The sequence below is a fragment of the Dermacentor andersoni genome, chromosome 3, assembly GCF_023375885.2.
Source record: "Dermacentor andersoni chromosome 3, qqDerAnde1_hic_scaffold, whole genome shotgun sequence".
NCBI classification, from domain to species: Eukaryota; Metazoa; Arthropoda; class Arachnida; order Ixodida; family Ixodidae; genus Dermacentor; species Dermacentor andersoni.
In genome coordinates, this window is record NC_092816.1 from 215,992,856 (window position 1) to 216,009,100 (window position 16,245).

General features: G+C 50.1%; 1 protein-coding gene across 2 annotated transcripts in view; it reads left to right on the forward strand.

Annotated features, from left to right (window-relative positions):
• Positions 1 to 16,245, forward strand: part of LOC126536378 (poly(A) RNA polymerase GLD2-like) — a 149,676-nt gene that overhangs the window by 119,151 nt on the left and 14,280 nt on the right. For both annotated transcript variants that reach the window (XM_050183314.3, XM_055073131.2), the window contains one exon: positions 9,699 to 9,745. In XM_050183314.3, the coding sequence (XP_050039271.2) occupies positions 9,699 to 9,745 (47 nt within the window). The remainder of the gene's footprint in view (positions 1 to 9,698; positions 9,746 to 16,245) is intronic.

The window sequence follows — 16,245 nt, forward strand, 5'->3', positions numbered from 1 at the left end:
GAACTCGAATTCGCTACTTGCTCTAAAGAATAGATGATGTATACAGTAGGCCGTGAAAAACAAACTTTATTTCTAGCGCCAATGACCGTGTCAAGGATTAGGCGCGCCGAAATAGTCCGAAATCTGCACTTGCTTTTGCGACAGCTTCAGCTTCACAACCGCGGTGTGCATGGATTCCAGCTGCTGCGCGAACACTGGCGGAAATCCTTTAGCATGCATAAAATCAATTAAGGAGTCGATCGACGACAGTGCACTTTGCGTGGACATCGTGGTCGGGGTCAAGGAGCCACTGTCGATCTCGTTGTCACTGTCGCTGATGCCGTCGCCACCGTCGCACAACTTTGCGTCTGTCGAGACAGCACATCTTCGGCGATCGCCTCGTCGGTGACCTCATCGCAGAACGAGGCAGCACTGTCTGCAGTCAAAAACTCCTCCTTCGACACACCACCTGTGTCACCAGTAGGAACGAGCTCCCAGAGCTCGGTTATGTCAGCGACTTCCACCGGGTCGGTCTCAGCGGGTTGGGGAAGTTTGTCCTTACGCACAAAGCCCACCTTCTTGAAGCAATTGGTGATGAACCACTGGTAAAGCGCCTCTTCAGCATCGGCGTACAAAGGGTCTCTAACCCCTTTTCCGCTGATTGGAATGGCCGCTGATAGCTCCTGCCTTCACAATCGCGGTGCTCCCGGTTTTCAAGATGGTTGATATCGTTAACTGGACGAGCTCATACTTCTTCACGAGGGCGCTCACCTTGAAGCCGCATCGAGAGTCCTGCAAAATATCCATCTTCGTGTCAAGCGACACAGCTTTGCGCTTTGTCGGCGCCATCTTCGAACTGGGTTGAACCGTTGGTTGCACGCTGCTTCGGTGGCGTCAGCCTGCTATCGCGAGAGAGACGCGGGACGGGCGCCACCGCGCCGCTTTGCTTGTCGCTTCTTTTTTTCTTTCTCTCTCTTTCGGAGCGACTGTGGCCGACGCGCATGAAGCAGCTAGCGCCAACGTTGGCTGCGCCTACTCGTGTGCGGGCGGGGCGAGACGCGCTGCGCGGTAATGGCGGCAGATACGAACTTACGGAGGTAAACATCGCCTCGTCTCGACATCGTTCGTTTCAGGGAACTAAGCAACGCAAACGTTACGATTATTTGGCACGGAAAACGCCGTCCAGACTGCAAAATTTTGATCGTTAGATCCGATATGCGGTGAATAACCTATCGTTATAAATGGTTTTTTCCCCCATAGACCTAATGCATAGAATGACACTCTCATGTCGACCCATTGTTATAACCGATATATCGTTATATGTGCTATCGTTATAAGTGGACTGCACTGTAGTAGACGAAGTACTCAGAGCCTCCGGAACCACCCACAAGACTACCTTCAGTTACCATCCTCAAACTAACGGCCTCACAGAGCGATTTCATCGCACGCTGTCAGACGTGCTAGCCATGTACATCGAACCGGATCACAGAAACTGGGATGCAATTTTGCCATTCGTGACTTTTGCGTATAATACCGCCGTTCAATGCACGACCGGTTACTCTCCATTCTACCTTGTCTATGGTCGTTCGCCCTGTTCCTGTCTTGATGTCTCTTTCTTCGTGCCAACTGTCAATCAATGTCCATCCTCCTGTGAAGAATATGTGTCCCGCATTCTGCGTTGTCGCCAGCTCGCCCACATCAGCACCGAAGCACGGCAACAGGACCGCAAGCAGCATTACGACGCCTCTCATCGCGTCATGTGCTTCCACCCTGGCGAGGAAGTGCTACTCCGGACACCAGTTCATACTCCTGGCTTGTGTGACAAGTTTCAGCTTTGGTTCATCGGCCCCTACAAAGTCTTGGAGCAGGCTTCTCCGGTGAACTATCGCGTGGTACCAGTTATTGTTCCAAATGACTGCCGCTGCCGCGCCGCTGAGGTTGTCCACATTTCCCGTATGAAGCCTTTCACGAGGCGTTCGCTGCCCCTTTGAATTGCGGCCAGGATGGCCGCTCTCGCGCGAGTGGACATTAGTGTGGCTATTTATAAGCTATTCTTTGTCATCTGTTCATGATCATCATCATGTGGGGTTCATATGGGGTTCTTCATCATCGCTTGTGAGGCTGGCTCTCGAGTGTGATCCATGCGGCGTGATCGGTTCGCCGCATCTTCGACTCGGAATAAACGTAGTGACAACTGCTGTGTCACAATATATATATATATTACGTGAAACATGTTGAGATTACTCCCAATTAAGAAGACACCACCTACTAACTGATTGTATTAGAAAGACAACATTACAGTAGAACCTTGTTGATATGATCTCATTTCATACCAATGGCGCCAACTATCAGGAACATAGGAAATGACCCAATACAGTTACACTTCTTTTTTTCCTGTTGACACATTGCTGGAAAACAATGTTTGAGCACGAACATTCAGTACATCGCCAAACCGTCATGGTAAGATAAATTTTCCGGCCACTAGATACGTTGTGAATGGCAAAAGGTGCAATGCACACATGATCGAAAACAGTAGCCAAAGCTGCTTCCCTGCATACTCAACCACCCGTTTGACGTAAAAATGCTGGCGTGCATTCACTTGCCTATTGCAGTAGTACTAGGAAGACTTCTGGCGGGTCGTTGTATGCTGCATTTACAGCTATCACCGCCAACCCTGTTATGATAAGCATCTTCACCTATTTGTGTCACAACGCATCTGGCATAGTGCCATTGGAAGCATACTGCATGGCTTTAAATGGCGATAACTAAGTGTCTGGAAATACTGAGCAGTAGGCGTAAAATCGAATCGAACAAAAGAAAATGAATATCGAATATCAGAAAATTTTCCACAAATCTTCATGCTTACAAGTTATGGGCAAGAAAATACAGTGCTGCACATGCTTGGGAGTCTTCTAGCATTGCATGACAAGAATGTAGCAGGCGATCAGTAACTGAAGTACATAAAAATCAAGATACACAGTAGAACCTCGTTCATAAGTTCTGAAAAAAAAAAAAAAAAAGAAACATGAGAAGAAACCGTGAGAAAAACTTACTAACCAGCAAAACGTACAATCCGAACTAACTAAAAAAATTTGGCAGACTCATTTATTGTTGACATCAACGTAATGCGAAGCGTTGCGCTGATAGTTGCGGCATGAGACGCCATCGCACATTGAGCTGGTGGTGCTCCCGCGGCCCGAGACGCATCTTGTTTTCCTATTGCGTGTTATTTCAAAGAGGGCGACGGGAAACCGAAACGAAATCAAACTGGTGGGCGATGCTGCCGAAGTGAAACCTGATGGCTACATCTTGCCGCCTGCAGCAGGGAACAGCGGCACGTTTGGATTATCGCCTACTAAAAGTGTGCTTTAGGCTACCACTGGCACTACGCACCACACACTGTAAAACAGGTAGGCGAACATGCCTATCGCAATAAGTTTGGTGGTGATAGCTATGAAAGCGGCATGCAACGACCTGGGCAGAGATTTGCTGGTACCGGAATAAGATACTGTGCGCACCGTCATTTTCACGCGAGACGTGTGGGCGAGTATTGCGGTAAAGTTTCCGCAGCGGGCAGCTATATACTGTGAGGTGTCAGCCATCCCGCACTGCCTATCTCCTGTGTCTCTGGACAGATGGCAGCGCCCGCAGCTGCTCCGTTTAGCATTTCGTCCTCAACCTACTAGAGGGCGCCTGGTGAGACGCCAGCAGAGACTGCAGAGAACTGGGCATGTTGCCTGTGGAATGACCGTTTTTTGTGTATGTGTAAGCGTTGCCCTGTTGCGCCGCAGTGTTTTCCGTTTTTGTCTTTATTAAACATGTAATTACCAAGAGACAGTGACCGTGCGCCTTCAGTCGTTCACCCTCGAGCCTCGTATCTGGCGCAGTCGACGACGAGCCTCAGCAACTGCATATCTGCATCTTGGCATCTTGTCAAGCCCTTCTTTGTCCGACGATGATCGAGTAACCAAAGCCTCCAAAGCCATTAGTAAGTAAGCGAAGCCTTCCGAGCCATTTAACATCATCATGAACAGCCTTCTAAGCCTTTGCACTGTTCGACGCATTATATTAAGCCAAACCTATAGCGCCGTTCGAACTTCTGAAACACAGCTAAGCCTACTCCGGCATTCGACTCAAGCTAACCGTCGCCACAACCATACTTCATTATGCCTGGAATTCATTGGCATGAATTGGATGCGGCGACCATGTCTCGCCTGAGTGTAGAGCTTCTCAGAGAAGAACTCAAAAAACGCAACTTGTACACGTCCGGTACGAAAGATGATCTTATTCAGCGCTTGCACGCCGATATCCAAACAAACCGTGAACAGACTCCGACGCCGGACTAAATGCCGTCGGCCGCAAGCTTTTCATTAGATCTCGCCACTATTCAAGCCCGCGCGGCTTTGATGGAGCACTTGCCCCGGCCTTCGACAGTTGTAATGACATTGCCTGACCTTTCAGCGTCGATTCCACACTTTCACGAATCCCCCAGACATGTCAACGCATGGCTTCACGAAGTGCGTCGAGTGCAACAGCTCGCCTCTTGGGATGACACCACTACTTGCCTCATCGCTTCTAGCAAACTGAAGGGTACAGCTCGCAGTTGGCACTTGACATTCGGCCACCATTATGTGACATGGCAGGAATGGAGCAACGCGCTCAACAACACTTTCTCCTCTGAGCTTTCCCTCATCGAGTGGCAGGAGCGCGTCCTCGAGATTAACCAACCCACCAATAAGAATCTCCGCCAATACGCCTTCGCGAAATTGCGACTGGTGGAAAAGTGCCCTGTCCAGCTTTCCGAGGGGCAGAAGATCGACTACCTTCTTCAAGGCTTACGTGAGCAGCACGTTATCGCTGCCATCACTGCCAATCAACCCTCTACCATAAGCGACTTTATGGCGACGTGCATCAATCTCGACAAATGCGCTCAGCACGCCTGAATGCAGACCTACTCCAGCCCATTGCCTGCCGAGCCCCAGTGCAAGTCGCAGCGTGATTACCCGCCTAGGTCATCAACACCCAAGAATTCAGACCAGCCGCCTCAAAGCTCCAGGCAACAGCCCACCACTCCACCGCCTTCACGTCCACGCCAGTGCATTGCCGACGTGCCCATGCACTGGCAGGAAGCCAAGTATGCTGCCATCTCCGCTTAGTATGGTGCACCAGCATATCATAGTGGCCAAGACCTCAGCATAGCCACGTGTTTCAAATGCTGACAGTTAGGCCACCTGGCTCCCAGGTGCCCTGTACCCCAAGCTACAAGTCCCAGACAGCAGCCAGACAACTCCCAGACAACAGCCATCCCCATACTGTGGCCATGTCTTGCCTACAGGGATCACTCGTGCAGTGCGCTCTCATAGAAGCTCATGTAACAGGTGTTGGAACTGTCGACGCCTTCCCAGACAGTGGCTCTAAGATAACCATATTGATTGAAGACCTTGTCCCATCATCTGCCTTGTCACCTTGGACAAAGCCTCCTATCTCTGTCGTGGGGGGAGCTACAGTGATGCCTGCACGTACAATGTCGACTTGCATTTCACTTGGGCCCATCTCTGCAATTGTAGATGTGACAGTGCCTTCCAGTACGCCCCCTACCCTTGATCCTCGGAGAAGTCTGGTTTAAAGCTGCTCAGGCAAGCCACCAAAACCCACAGAACTTCACCACCCATTCACAAAGACCGTCCTCTTTTGTCATGAAAAAATCTTCCCAAGAATGTCTAATGCCGTATTTCTCCACAGCCAGCCCTTGTTGGCTTCAACGCTTTTTACCACTGGAGGCCTACAGCTCGAACCCCTTCCAGATAACAACCAACCGCCATGGCTGTCCCTGGCATGCCGTGAACCAGTACTTGAGAACAACAGTGTTGGTGAGTCCCACCCCTGTTCAGACAACTCCACAACAGATGAGGGTTCGGAAAGCCCAGTTCTGGCCAAGGGGGAGGACCAAATACCACCGGCAGCAGCAGACAACAAGAAGCAGATGGAGGCAGGACTGAGCACCCCCGACATGGATGCCAGTACTGTTTCGGAAGGAGACAGCACACCCAAAAGCGATCCTGTCACAAAGAAAAACAAGAACATTGTAGACAAGGTTTCATCAAAAAAGAAGGAAAAGGAAGAGGCCCCAGTGAGAAAGCCTGACAAAACTTTGCCCGTGAAAAAGAAAGCTCTACAGAAGCCTGAAGGCCGTGTACAGAGACAGAAAATAGTAGAGGTAAAGGACATGCTTTTCAAGGCATTTGACCGACTTGAACGAAAGCCAGTAGCGAAGCCTAAAACGGCATCTGAGGAGAAGAGGAAGGCCAAGTCTAAGGACAAGTTAGAAGATGACGTGGCTGCCATCAAAGCAGCTGAGGCCAAGGTTGTTCCACCACCTTACAAGCCCAAGAAAGAGCAGGCAAAAGAAAAGCATCAGGGAAAGATCAAGAAACGAGACGACAAATCTACTAAGACCAAAGCAGAGCCAGAATTGAAGGCTGAAGTCAAGCACCAGTCTGAAACCCAGCCGAAGTCTGAATCCCAGCCAAAGGTCGAAGTGCAAGTTGCAAAGGTGAAAGCTCATCAAAAGGCCGAAGCTCAGCCAAAGGGCACAGTCGATTCCAAGCCTGCAGGCCAGCATTATGCCGAACCCAAGTCGAAGGTAAAAGCAAAGCTTGGGTGTCTGAGCCACAGTCCGAGTTGGAAACCCAAGCTAAGTCTGAAGACCATTGTGAAGCTCACTCTGAAGCTGGAGCTGTTTCTGAAGCCCAAGCTTCACCTGAAACCCAACGCAAGTCCGAAGCTCATCCTCAGCCTGAAGTGCAGCCTGAACTTGATGATCAGCCCGAGTCCAATCTTCAGCCCAAGTCTGAAGAACAGGCCGGTTCTGAAGCCCTTCATGACTCTAAAGCTCTATCAGAGATTAGAGCTGAGCTGGAGCCTGATGCCAAGCCTGAAGCCAAGCTTGAAGCCCAGCCAGATCCTAAAGCTCAATGCCTGAGACCCATGGTGAGGCACAACCTAAGGCCACGACCCGCCCCAAGGTTGTGTTGAGAGCCCAGTCAGAGGGCAAATCTGAAGCCAAGCCTAAGGAGAAACAAAAAATGAAGCGCCTGAGGGAGGAAGATGTCTTTAACCACATAGCAAAGCGATCCAGAAAGGACAGTGAACAAAAGAAGAAGGTGGGTGAAAGTCCCAAAGCAGTGCCTGAAAACAATGCTGAGACAGCATAGGATAAGCACGACACATCGTTGAAATCAGATGAGGCTGCCGAACATTACGACCACGGGACCTGGTCTCCAAGGAGGGGGTGGGATGTGAGGTGTCAGCCATCCCGCACTGCCTATCTTCTGTGTCTCTGGACAGATGGCAGCACCCACAGCTGCTCCGTTTAGCATTTCGTCCTCAACCTACTAGAGGGCGCCTGGTGAGACGGCAGCAGAGTCTGCCAAGAACTGGACGTGTTGCCCGTGGAATGACCGTTTTGTATGCGTGTGCGAGCGTCGCTCTGTTGCGCCGCAGTGTTTTCCATTACTGTCGTTATTAAACATGTAATTACCAAGAGACGGTGCCCGTGTGCCTTCAGTCGTTCGCCCTCGAGCCTCACAATATTGTTCTTGATTGCAAGCACCTTGTGCATTTTCTTGTTTACGTGGGATCTAGTGTCTGGAAAATGTATCATACGATCGCAGTTTGGCGATGTACTGAACGTCGGTGCCAGAAAATCATGTTTTTCTGGAACGTATGAACTGGTAAAACATGAGCGTAACCCTATTGGGTAATTTTTTGTGTTCTTATTTGCGAACGTTGGCGCAGGGAAAATTTATGCAACAGGAACGTATCAATGGGTTTCTACTGTATAAAGTGCAGTCTACTCTTATTAAAAGGAACACCAAATTAGTATGTCAGCATTGATTACAGCTCGGTTTTTCTATATCAAAGTCTGGAAAATAATTTTTTTATCAATAAACTTCTGTTGAATAGAATCAAGTGCTTCTTTTCTCTGAAATAATTGATTGGGCACGTTCTGTTGCTCTGAATACCAATGAGGTTCTCAGTTTAATAGCAGACTTATGCTTTGTGGCAATCTTTTATTTCATAGAAAGTATTGCTGTCACACCCGCCATTTAAAATGAAAGGTAGTCTTGTGACATGTACAAAAAGGGACCAATGTGCTTGTATGAACGGCATGGGAAACGAGAGACCACCGTACAGTACAGTGTGTCACAAAGATGACGTCCGTGAATAAGTTTGTTGTCATCCCGTGCACTAGCTTTTGTTTGTTGTCAGTTTGTTAGCTTTCCAAGTGTCGTGCGGCTGCTGCAAGTAGATTTGCATCAATTCAATTCAGCACCAAACCATAACTTTAGTAGCCGACGCCCACGAAGCCTCGCAGATTAGGCCTAATGGCCTAGACAGTGTAGCAGTGACAAAAATCCGTTGCTGGCCGTCGTGGAACGCTTGCCGCTAATATGTTCACACGGGTGGCTCATCAGTAATCGGTCCAGAGATCACACGTCCCAAATACGTTGATGGCTGTTGAAGCAGTGTGAAGTTTGTCACCGCGTATCCAACATGATCTGCATGCCTGTCGATGCATTTGCACTTTTCTAAATACACGCAGTTTTTGTTGCCATTCCCTGTCTCTCTCCGGCATCGCATTATCCTTTTGATTGGTCTTGTCAACCTGGATGAACCTTGTGCCGACATAAGCGGACCCTGCTGATGTGGCACCGCTGTGTGGGTGATCCCCACATCGAGCTGATGCTCTCGCAGTGACAAAGTCTGCCACTGCATCAGCCGGGGTGGCCCATTCGCAGTGTGCTCAGTGCTTCTTTTGCACTGAAAACGAAGTGAAACGCTCACTTGGGTGGCATCGAGCACAAGGAATACTATGGAACATGCAACATGTGGCATTGTGTGGGTCGCTACCCCGAATTATCGAATATTTAAAAAAATCAAATAGTAGACATTTGATTCACAAATCAAATTATTTTAATGTTTGCTGTTCTGTTCATTAGTGTATCCCCTTGTCCACTTCAGGTGCTTTAACAGCTGCATTTTACACAAGTGAGATTTTGGTGCACATACACATTTCTAGACTTATCAATGTACAAGGTTTGGTGATATTCGAGTACTTGCAAACCCGTAGCGATAACCCGACCGGGCCACCCTACCCAGCTGCAGGTGGTGTAAAATGTATGAAATGAGCGTTGCATTTCGCTCTGGCCGATAAAAAAATGACAACGCACATTTCGTGCTGCTTGGGCTCCACCTTGATGTGCGTCAGAGTCTCATGCTACAACAATTCCCGTCAAGTGAGCACATCAAAAGTTGCTGCCAAAACGCCCTACCCGATAAAGCTGCTAAGCCAAGCCGAATGTGCAGAGCACAGCTGTAAGCTTGCCAAAGCCGCAAAAACGATGGCACGTGCCTCGGGCTGCTCGTGTCCCACCAGCTCGGTGCATGTTGCCATCCTGGGCCAACACGATTTGCGTAGCACTTCGCATTACGTAGATCTCATCTACATTTGACTCTGCCAAATTTTCTAGTGACTTCTGGTAGTACGTTTATTCAGTTAGTTTGGTTTTTCTCGCATTCTTTTGGTAAAACGTAGAAACCAGGTTGTACTGTATGTTATTCGGAAAATTACCCTTGCAAAAATCTGTTTAGCTTTTGCAGTTTTGACATTACTTTGATGGAGTAGTTGCTTGATGGCAGCCTTTACTCTGATGCAGGTGGCTGTGAGCCGGCTGTTCTACCAAGCCTTCAAAAGATGCAGCCGGTGAGTGCACAAGAAGAAAGCCCACATTACTTGACTCTGCTCACCTCAATGTGTATGCAGAAGTGGCATCCCCGATCGTCATCTGTCTTGCTTGCATTTCATTTCTTGAAAACTTGTCACAATTTCCTTGTCACACTGATAATGCACTTGAGCGTATGGCCTTGCACAGAAAGGAAAGGCACGCAACAGCTGTTGCACAAGTAAACAAAAAAAAAAAGAACTTGGCACTCCTGTACAGGTGTTACAGTTATACCTCGATGTAACAATCTTTAACAAAATTGTTGATGTAAAGCATCATTCTGCCTAATGTCCATATACAGTTAAACCTTGATATAACGAACTTCAGCATAACGAAATTTGCGATATTGTCACATATACCCTGCTGAAGTATACACGCTGAATGGGGATCCAGGCGTTTGTACTTCACGAAACGTAACCGTTGACAAGTGATGCTGAATGAACCTCGTTCTCCTCTTCTTCAGTCCCCTTGCTGTGCCACACCATGTGACAGTGCCCTCTCTCAAAAAAATAATAATAAAAGAATGAAAACATACATAGGTTTGACGCGAGAGCGCCGAGATAGCCTAGGACGGACACATAGGCTATAGTCACAATCACTGTGGTGTGCGATATAGTCACAAGGCACTGAGGGACGAGCAACAACAAAAACTAACGTAAGCGGCTGAAAATGTCGAATTTTAGGGGCTACAGTACGGTTTCAACCGCACAACATGCGCAATCTCAGATTGCGGTTGTCGACGTCGGGGAGGCTGGCTTCCGTCAGTAAGGACTTCGTAATTCACGTCACTAATTCGCTGCAACACTTTGTAAGGTCCGAAGTAGCGACTCAAAAGCTTCTCGGATAGACCCTTTCGGCGCACGGGAGTCCAGACCAAAACTTGATCGCCAGGTTGGAACTTGACTTGTCGATGGCGGAGATTGTAACGTTGTGTATCGATGCTCTGTTGTTTCTTTATGTACACTCGGGCAAGCTGACGGGCTTCTTCCGCGCGTTGCACGAAGAGTTCGGAATCTTGTGTGAAATCGAGGTGGTCGATGTCGCACGGCAGCATTGCTTCTAACATAGTCTGCACTTCACGGCCGTAAACGAGGTAAAACGGCGTGAAGCGTGTTGTTTCTTGCGTAGCACTGTTATAGGCAAACGTTACGTATGGGAGTATCTCGTCCCACGTCTTGTGCTGTACGTCTACGTACATAGACGGCATGTCAGTCATCGTTTTGTTCAGTCGTTCGGTCAAGCCGTTTGTCTGCGGATGACAGGCAGTTGTCCTTCGATGGGTTGTGCAGCTGATTTTAAAAACGTCTTCAATGAGCTGCGCTGTAAAGGCTTTGCCTCGGTCTGTGGTGACATGCGATGGGGCGCCATGCCGTAGGACAATGCTCTGTATGAAAAACTGGGCAACCTCGGAAGCTGTGCCTCGAGGCAACGCCTTTGTCTCAGCATACCGCGTTAAGTAGTCTGTGGCAACAATTATCCACCTGTTGCCAGAAGATGACAGTGGAAACGGGCCCAGAAGATCCATGCCGACCTGGTCGAAAGGTTTGCCAGGTGGGTCAGTCAGATTCAGCAATCCCGCAGGCTTCACAGCTGGCGACTTTCGGCACTGGCATTCACGGCAGGCTTGGACGTACTGCTTAACACACTCGGCAAGTTTCGGCCAGAAGTACAATTTGCGCACTCTATCAAGCATTCGTGTAAAACCCAAATGACCAGACGGAGGCTCGTCATGACAGGCAAATAAAACTTTGGCACGGAGGTCTGCTGGAACGACCAAAAGGTATGTCTCGTTGGTGGCAGCGGAGTTCTTCTTATACAAGACGCCATGTCGTAAACAAAAAGACGACAATCCTTGAGCGATGTGCCGGGGTATTGATGGGTTTCGTCCCTCCAGATGTTCGAATATAGGCCGTAGTGAGTTGTCTGCACGCTGCCGTGTTGACAAATCAGTAACGCTTACGGCCCCAAGGAAAACGCCATCGTCCTCAATGTCATGGTCGGTAGGGTCGATAGGGGCGCGCGATAGTGTGCCAACATGTTCGTGTATGCGGCCCGACTTGTACACGATGGTCACGTTGTACTCCTACAAACGTAGACTCCACCGTGCCAGTCGTCCATAAGGGTCCCGCAGATTTGCAAGCCAGCATAACAAGTGGTGATCAGTTACAACTTTGAATGGGCGGCAGTAAAGGTAAGGTCGAAATTTGGCCAGCGCCAATACGACGGCAAGACACTCTTTCTCCGTGGTGGTGTAGTTGGTCTCTGCACGCGATAGTGTGCGACTTGCGTAGGCGATCACTCTTTCGATACCTTCCTGCCGTTGTACAAGGACCACACCAAGACCAACATTACTGGCGTCTGTATGAACTTCCGTGTCCGCTTCCTCGTCAAAGTGGGCCAAAACTGGTGCTGACACCAGACGCTGTCGAAGCTCGGTGAAAGCAGTCTCTTGCTCTAAGGACCAGACGAATGATACACCGTTTCTTGTGAGGCGAGTCAGCGGCTCCGTCATCTTCGAAAAATTTTCGATGAAACGCCGGTAGTATGCGCAAAGGCCCAGGAAGCGTCGGACACCTTTCTTGTCGGTCGGTGTTGGAAACGAGGCTACAGCGGCAGTTTTCGCAGGATCGGGGCTAACGCTTTCCGCGCTGACCACGTGTCCGAGAAACATCAGCTCCTTGTAGCCGAAATGACACTTCTGAGGCTTAAGGGTGAGGTTAGCCGATCGGATGGCTTCGAGAACTTGCCGCAGTCGTTTCAGGTGGTCGTCAAATGTCGCCGAAAAAACAACCACGTCGTCGAGGTAGACGAGGCAGCTTTGCCACTTCAGACCAGCGAGAACGGTGTCTATCATTTGCTGGAAAGTTGCTGGTGCCGAACAGAGCCCGAAAAGAAGTACCCTGAATTCGTAAAGGGCATCTGGAGTGATGAAAGCAGTTTTTTCGCGGGCTCGTTCGTCTACCTCAATTTGCCAGTAAGCGCTCTTTAGATCGAGACGAAAAATACTTAGCTCGCCACAACCTGTCTAAAGAGTCATTGATACGTGGTAGTGAGTACACGTCCTTCTTGGTGACGTTGTTGAAGCATCGATAATCAACACAGAAACGAAGCGTTCCGTCCTTTTTCTTGAGCAGAACGACCGAGGACGACCACAGACTGTACGAAGGCTGAATGACACCATCATCTAGCATCTCCTTGACTTGGGCTCACGTTCTTTCGGCGAGACACGGTAAGGCAGTTGTTTGATGGGGCGTGCGTCGGCGGATGTCGTTATTCGGTGCTTCGTGATTGGCGTTTGGCCCACCTTAGTAGACCGAGCGAAGCATGCGCGGAATTCGTTCAGAAGTTCCTGCAGTGCACTCTTTTGGTCGTCCGTAAGCTCGGAGTCTACATCGATGTCTCCGAGTGAAGCGTCGTCTGTGTCCACTTCAGAAGCAAAGCACTCGACGATGTCTGTTGATGGTTCGGCGTAGGCGACGGCAGTGCCACGAAAAATGTGCCGATGCTCAGAGATAAAGTTGGTAACGAGCACCGCTGTCTGGCTAGCACGAAGTTCCACAAGGCTTCACGCTACACAAATACCTTGGGTCAGCAGCATAGAAATTTTGCCTTCTACAATGGCTTCACCGTCTTGTAGCTCGTCGGACTTGACCGGAACCATAACACTCCCACGCGGCGGTATTGTGATGCTGTCGTCCGAAACGCGAAGTGCGGATCTGTGTCCAACGGCATCGGTCTGTGTTGTTGCCCTTTGCGTCGAGAAAGTGATGCAGCACTCGCGAAGGCCAATAATGGCGCCATATTCCCGGAGAAAGTCCAACCCAAGAATTAAATCGTGGGAACACTCGCGTAGAACCAGACAAGTGGCGGGAAAGCAGCACCGCGAATTTCTACTCTCGCCGTGCATAAGCCAAGCGGTGTGACGACGTGGCCACTTGCCGTACGAACTGGTGCTCCGTTCCAGGGCAACGTAACTTCTTTGAGAACGGTCGCCAGTTTGCCACTAAGAATCGGCGCTGGTATCTACAAGCGCACTTATTTTTCTGTTGTCGATCAACACAGGTATGTCCAGTGAGATCTTGTTTGCGGGAACTGGTTCTGGCGGCGGCGTGTTCTCATTTCGGCCCCGCCTCGGAAGGTTGCTGACGTCAGTTTTCCCGGCGTGGACTTGGTGATCTCCCTTGCGTCGTCCTCGAGTTGGTATCACGAGCAGGGAAATATCGCCGCGGTGAGGGTGAGCGTGACTGACTCTGCGATGTGCCTGGCCTGCGCTGTTGTTCGATGAATTCTGCGATGTCGGGAGGCCTCTGGCCAAAACTAGGTCGAGGCGAGTCGATAGAAAAACCCCGCAGTCCGAGTCGTCGATACGGGCACTCTCGATACACATGACCAGCTTCGCCGCAGTGGTAGCATAGCGGTCGTCGATTGGGTGCTCGCCAAAACTCTGATTTCCTCGCGGGTGTTCGGCGGTCGTCGAAGTACGGTAGCGGAGTTGTCGGAGCGGCTTGCGCCGATTGCAACGTGACTGGCGACGCAACATAAGTAGGTGCGAAAGCTTGGGCAGGGCTCAGTAAGGTTTCTGTGTAAGTCCTGAGCCGGGACTCACTTGGCAGAGGTGGCGCTTCACTGCTGGAAAGAGATGCCTGCAGTGCCTGCTGTACTTCGTTACGTACGACGCTGGCGAGGGAACTGACTGGCGGTGGCGACGTACCATGGTGCTTCTGCAGCTCGTCGCGAACCACTGAGCGAATCAGCTCGTAAAGCAAGGCGACGTCGCACCCGAAGCCTACCGGTGTATCCGGAGTGCAGGCGGCTTTTACTTGTCGGTTGTACATGTTCGACCGTTGCTAAAGTGTTTTCTCCATTGCGGTGGCTTCGGTGAGGAACTCTGCGACAGTCTTGGGCGTATTCCGAACAAGACCGCCAAAGAGCTGTTCCTTTACGCCTCTCATCAGATGACGCACCTTCTTCTCTTCCGACATGCTCGGATTGGCACGCTGAAAGAGACGCGTCATGTTCTCCACGTACATTGTGACGATCTCGTTGGGCTTTTGGACGCGTGACTGAAGGGCTCGCTCCGCTTTTTCCCGGCGATCGGGGCTGGAGTAAGTCTCCAGTAGCTTGCGCTGGAATTCAGGCCAGGATGACAGGGCACTTTCGCGGTTCGTAAACCACCTGCGAGCACCATCCTGGAGGCTGAAGTAAACGTTCCTGAGTTTGGCGTTGTTGTTCCACTCGTTAAACGCAGCCACGCGCTCGAAATCTGCCAGCTAGTCTTCCACGTCTTGAAATGTGTTGCCATGAAAAGCCGTCGGCACTTGGGGGTTCAGCAGCATTAGGTAAGTCGGTGTCACCCTTTCCGTAGAAGTCGCAGTGGTCGTAGTCATCACTTTTTCTTGGAGGTTTCCAAATTCTGGGGCGAGGCCTCGGATTCACCGGCTTGTGCGCTGAACTGGAGTCAACTCCAATTGTGCGAGGTTCTTGCTGCCCAGTGGGGTCTCCTGCATAAGTTGGGTGTACCCAGAAAGCTCCACCAAATTGTCGCGTATACCCTACTGAAGTACACACGATGAATGGGGATCCAGGCGTTTGTACTTACGAAACGTAACCGTTGACGAGCGATGCCGAATGAACCTCGTTCTCCTCTACTTCAGTCCCCTTGCTGTGCCACACCATGTGGCAATATAATGAAGTATTTAACTTTTCATAACCTCTTGTCCACAGAACACCATGTAATTAGAACCTCAGTATAACGAAGTGTGTTTGCGAGTTCAGTGTAACGAAATTTCACTTCCGCAGCAAAGGAATGCAGAGACAATAAATGGAAACTTTTGTGGGCACCGATGGTCAGATGATTGAATTACAAGCAGGTGCTTGCAAACGCACTTCTCAAATCACACACGGCACAAGAGCGACCCCCGAAGGGAAGCCGCATCATGTTCCGTATAAAGTCCACGTGCGATAAGATCCTATTGCGTCCCACGCACTTTGTGCTTTAGTTGTGAGTGAAAGTGTCCGAGGGTGAGAAAGAAAGATGGTGACTTCACGAACGAGTGCTGCCTCCCCGCGCGAGCAAAGGGAAAGAGGGGGAGGGGAGCTCCATCGTGGTAATGTGATCAAGTGCACGTGAGGGGTGGGGGGGTAAGCCAGTGCGGGTCTCAGCCGTGGTTGCACATGATTGCAAGTGCGGCTGAGTGCACACACAGCCACGCACTCTGCTTTAGAGCTAATCTGCGGGTTGTGCAATGAGTGGGTGTGTCGAGACGCGTGGCATCATGTAAGCTGTCTTCCCACACGTTTAGTATTGAGAGTTTTGTAATCTCGAATTTGGTGACCCGTTGGAGCGAGAGGCAGACGAAGCATTTGCTTCCCGCTACTGGCAGTTTTCGTGATAGTCGTTCCAGTGCGAGCGACATTATCAGCCGTGGGGGTGGAGTGGATGCGAAAGCGGGGCGAGCTTCACTTAATTCGTACCGCCTGT